This window comes from Mus caroli, chromosome 12 (genome assembly GCF_900094665.2).
Source record: "Mus caroli chromosome 12, CAROLI_EIJ_v1.1, whole genome shotgun sequence".
NCBI lineage: Eukaryota > Metazoa > Chordata > Mammalia > Rodentia > Muridae > Mus > Mus caroli.
The window spans coordinates 94,726,549-94,732,067 of NC_034581.1; the positions used below are offsets into that span (position 1 = coordinate 94,726,549).

Sequence of the window (5,519 nt, forward strand, 5' to 3'; positions counted from 1 at the left end):
GTTCTGCCCGGGTCGCTTTGGTGGATGCACTTCCGGCGGTGGCGACTTGGACGACTGAAGGAAGATGGTGAGTGACTAAGGGTTTCGGCTGGTCGTCGCAGGCACCCATGCGCCCCAAGGCGGGAGGACGAGGCGATGCGACGCTCGGGTTCATCGCGGGTCGGAGCGGATCGCACTCCCCGGCGGACGCGGGCAGGACGCACGGCGCCCGGGGAGAGACCGGGCTGTGAACCGCTCGAGTAGGCAGGCGCTAAAGGGCTGAAGCCGAGCGGGACAGCCCGGCCGACGCTGGGGACAGCGGCTGAGCCGCAGAGCCAGCGTAGAGTTTCTCCGCCGACGGCTTGGTTCTCCGGTTTGGTTGGTTGGGCCGGATTCAGATGTAGGCACGGAGGGTACCGGGCGAGCACGGTTGATGATGGCGCTTCCATTCTAGAGGAGGGAGACAGTATAAACATGTCAGGGAACAGGACCGGGCCAGATCGTTACGTAGCTGTGTTGTAAGAAGGTGGCTGGTTTTGTTAGGGTGTCAGCGAAGGACCCTTCGTGGATGTGAAGTCTAAATCGAGGCCTAAAATTAAGGTTGTAAGGGAGTAACCTGTACTGATATCTGAGCGAAGCCGGGGCAGGGCAGAGGGTCAGAAAATGCAAAAGGAGGCAGCCCTGAAGTCCGCCTGAATCATGAGCTGCCAGGCCAATGCATCTGGATGTAGGTGAAGGCCAGAGCACACAAAGGACCTGTGATGACTTTGAAAAGTATCCCAAGCCGGGCGGTGGTGGCGCACGACTTTAATCCCAGCACTGGGGAGGCAGAGGCAGGTGGATTTCTGAGTTCGAGACCAACCTGGTCTACAGAGTGAGTCCCAGCACAGCCAGAGCTACACAGAGAAACCCTGTCCCGGAAAAGCAAACAAACAAACAAAAGAAAAGAATCCCGAACATGCGCCTGGCATTTCCCCAGAGTTGTTCTTACTTCTTAGAACAACCCCGAAGATTATTATTAGTGTCCCCATTTTAGTGAGGAAACAGAAATGCAGTAAGTGATCATTGGTGGAGCACGAATCCTTTCTTTTCTAGAGCAGTTGAGAAACACTCTGGGTTTGAGAGATAGCAGAACTTAGTGTGATTTCTGTCTAACAAGCTTTGTGACAATATACAAGGCCATTAACCTCCCTGGACCTTGGTCCTTTTATCTGTCTGTATATCAAGGGGGCTTTGAGAATCAAGTGGCTTGGGTAAAAAGCACTTGCTGCACTTTGAGAGAACCCAAGTTTGGTTCCCAGCACCCATGCCAGCAGGCTTCAGAATGGTCTGTAACTCCAGCTCTGAGTAGGTCTGAGCCTTTCGTGTGGTCGAATATGCTTTATGCTTGGCATCATTTCTGAGGTGGTTTTGTCTTGGTACTGAAGCTGCCCGTGATGTAGTGAGAGGTGCTTCCCTAGGGTGGTGAATCAGTAAGTCCACTGTTACTCCTGTTTCAAGCTCCACTGTTGGGCATATGTGATGACGTTCGACATGAAGCCTGACAGCTTGAGTTGACTCCAGGACCCACAAGGCAGAAGGAAAGAATCCCTGGAAGTCGCCCTCTGGCTTCCTCACGAGTGCCCCGGCATGCGGGCACAGACCCACGCATACACTAAACCACATATTTTTGCACAGGAATTTAAAGGACCACCATTTAAGGCATTGCCCAGTGTTAAGCATTGTTTTAAAGTCAGAAATCCCGGTGAGCTTTTCATACATTTTAAGATGACAGCTTTTCAGATCGGGAAGGAAGTCTTGTCCAGGTCCCAGGCTGTCAGGATAGGAGCTTGGTAGGTTGCTGTTGAAAGTCTTCTGGGTCCTGTGGATCTCTGGAGAGAGTAAATGGCCATGCGTGACGAGACTCTTTTCACAGTCGGGGAGGTAGCTGGCATTAGAGGGTGGCAAGTCTGAACCTCCCGGTTGAGAAGGGTGCTCTCTGGCTGCCAGCTTTCTTACTGGCTCCTCATTGTCGCATGGCTCTTTGTTCTAAGAGGCAAGTAATGTCTACACAGTAAGTGCATACCTGGGAGCCCAGGTACTCATTTTCCACACATTACAGTGGGGGGGGGGGGGGAGTGCTTGTGTTTTAGAGCCAAAGTACCAGTAGGATGTTCTTTTGAAGTGATAGTATTCTGAATTTATGTGTGTCTTGTCTTTTTTTATCCTCCAGGGTCAAAGTCAGAGTGGTGGCCATGGTCCTGGGGGTGGCAAGAAGGATGACAAGGTAAATAACAAGCAAGATCTGATCGGGCCGTAGAAACTGCCTTAGGTCTCGGCGAGTTCTGTATGGTACCACAAACTTTAAGAAGCAAAGTGATGTAGTGATCTTGGTAACCTTATATACAGATGCATAACCGGTTTCATTTTTAAAGAACTTATTGCCCTGAGTTAATGATTTTTAAACATGAACATTATGGAAGTTTTAAAGTAGATCACCTGTAAGTGTTTAACTTACTGAGGTGTGAGAAGTGCCTCACCTCACCAAACTTGACAAAGAAATCAATTTTGACCTTGGTCTGCTTACTGAAAAAATCTGAGTCACTGCCATCCCTCTAAAGAGATTACACTTGCTTGCTGCAGTTAGGTCTTACTAAGTGAGCAGGAGTGTGAAGTCTGCTTTTCAAAAGGTGGTCATTTTGCAGATTCGGCAGGGTGTGTGTGTGTGTGTGTGTGTGTGTAACCATAATCAAAAAGGCCATCGTGAGGTAGGGATGAGAGGGAAGAAGGAAATAATGTAACCATATTTTAATTTAAAACATTAATAAAAGGAGTAGTTATTTTAAATATCCTAAAAGATGAGAACATTTGTACCTCCTAGAAATAGGTGGTAGCAATACAAAAATAAATATCCTTTTTCTGGTTTCCATTCTTTTTCCTACTCTCCTAAAAATTAAAGGACAAGAAAAAGAAATACGAACCTCCTGTCCCAACTAGAGTGGGGAAAAAGAAGAAGAAAACGAAGGGACCAGATGCTGCCAGCAAACTGCCACTGGGTAACAAACGCTCTGCTCTTCTGCTGTTTCCCCCCTCCCCCCAACCCACCCCCCAGGAAAACAGCTCTGCATGTAGCATGGAGTACAAGGGAAGGCAGGGAGTACTGGGGAGACAGAATGAAGCTAGCTCTGGTTACTTGCTAACTCGGGTGGAGCCCTCTTCTGGGTTGGCATAGAAGTTACATGAGTCTGTCTCATGCTAACCATTCACCATGAACCATGGTGCACTCCTGTAATCCCAGCACTCAATCCACTGAGTTCCAGACCAGCCAGGGCTGCACAGAGAGACCTTTCTTGAGAGAGAGAGAGAGAGAGAGAGAGAGAGAGAGAGAGAGAGAGAGAGGGGAAGGAAGGAAGGAGACATCCTGTTCACTGTCCCTAAGTAGCTAACTCCGCTGAGGTATTAAACATGTAAGTCATTTGTTGCTTTTTATTTCTGTCATTATTTTACGGCAGGCACACACGTGCTTCAGTATGCACGTTCAGGTCAGAGGACAACTTTTGGGAGTTGGTTCTCTCCTGTCACTGTTCTAAGGGTGGAACTTAGATCGAGGCTCGCACAGCAAGTCCCTTCCTCTCAGAACCTCTCTCCTGATGGCCCTGTTTGTTGTGAGGCGGGGTCTCGGTTTTGCGGTCCAGGCTTCCCTGGGTTTGTGATGCTTCTCTTGCACCAGAACCCCGAGTGCGGGGATTAATGCGCCACAGTGGGAATAGCGTGTAAACTACCGATGCAGTCTCAGAGATGCTTTCATGCTGTAAAGGGAGGTATCGCTGGATTAACATCTGGGTATGTCTGGACCGAAGTTTATTTTTTATTAGTTTTTATTTAAGAATTGCTTTATGTATAGGAATGTTTTGCCTGCCAAGGACATGGTTTTGAGCAGCCATGTGGGTACTGAGACCTGAACTCAAGTCCTCTGGAAGAGCAGCTAGTGCTCATAACTGCTAAGCCATCTCTTCAGCCGCTTTATCACAGTTATTTCCTTTGTGTGTATGTGGGATGGGGCCCATGCGAGTTCCTGCACTCAGATACAATTGTGAGTATGTGGAGGTCCAAGCACAACTTGCAGGACTCAATTCTGTCCTTCCACCACCATGGGGGGACCGAGGGATAGAACTCAGCTCTTGAGGCTTGGCAGCAAGCTCTTCAACCACTGAGCCATCCTGCCAGCCCTGAACTTAAAGTTTTTTAATGGCTTTCTGGTGAACATATATAAATTGTCTTTTTTTTTTTTAATTTTTAAGTTCCAAATGTCTAAAGTCTTATCTTTTAATTACAGTAACACCTCACACCCAGTGCCGCCTGAAATTACTGAAGCTAGAGAGAATAAAGGATTATCTTCTCATGGAGGAGGAATTCATTAGAAATCAGGAACAGATGAAACCATTAGAAGAAAAGCAAGAGGTGAGTGGAGAAGGTTCTATAGTCTTCTTTACTGAGTGAGTTCTGTCATAAGTGAGAGTCATGGGTGAGCCTGAGAGACTTCTGACTGGCCAGCTTTTAAAGCCAGGGAGAGAGCGCAGCAGGTAAGAGTGCTGACTGCACTCTGGCAACCAAGTATGGAAGGTAAAAATCCAGATGAGGTGCACATCTGTCGTCCTGGCACCCTACAGCAAGACGAGCGTCAGAGACCTGACAACCACCCAGAAGTTCTCTGGAGTACACACACACAGGAGCACACACACACAGGAGCACACACACACAGGAGCACAAACACACAGTAGTACACACACACAGTAGTACACACACACAGGAGTACACACACACAGGAGTACACACACAGGAGTACACACAGGAGCACACACACACACAGGAGCACACACACACACACAGGAGCGCACACACACACACAGGAGCATACACACACACAGGAGCACAGACACACACACAGGGGCACACACACACACAGGAGCACACACACACACAAGAGTACACACACACAGGAGCACACACACACAGGAGCACACACACACAGGAGCACACACACACAGGAGCACACACACACAGGAGCACACACACACAGGAGCACCCACACACAGGAGCACACACACACAGGAGCACCCACACACAGGAGCACACACACACAGGAGTACACACACACAGGAGCACACACACACAGGAGCACACACACACACACACAGGAGTACACACACACAGGAGCACACACACACAGGAGCACACACACACAGCCAGGAGTACACACACACAGCCAGGAGCACACACACACAGGAGCACACACACACACAGGAGCGCACACACACACACACACAGGAGCACACACACACAGGAGCACACACAGCCAGGAGCACACACACACAGCCAGGAGTACACACACACAGCCAGGAGCACACACACACAGGAGCACACACACACAGGAGCACACACACACAGGAGCACACACACACAGGAGCACACACACACAGGAGTACACACACACAGGAGCACACACACAGGAGTACACACACACAGGAGCACACACACAGGAGCACACACACACACAGGAG

The 5,519-nt window shown here is 49.3% G+C and overlaps 1 protein-coding gene across 1 annotated transcript in view; it reads left to right on the forward strand.

The window, feature by feature from the left end:
• Psmc1 (proteasome 26S subunit, ATPase 1) overlaps nucleotides 1-5,519 on the forward strand; it is a 13,979-nt gene continuing 8,460 nt past the window's right edge. Inside the window, exons 1-4 of the mRNA XM_029484400.1 lie at nucleotides 1-67; nucleotides 2,192-2,245; nucleotides 2,918-3,014; nucleotides 4,295-4,454. Coding sequence (XP_029340260.1) covers nucleotides 65-67; nucleotides 2,192-2,245; nucleotides 2,918-3,014; nucleotides 4,295-4,454 — 314 coding nt within the window. The 5' untranslated portion in view covers nucleotides 1-64. The remainder of the gene's footprint in view (nucleotides 68-2,191; nucleotides 2,246-2,917; nucleotides 3,015-4,294; nucleotides 4,455-5,519) is intronic.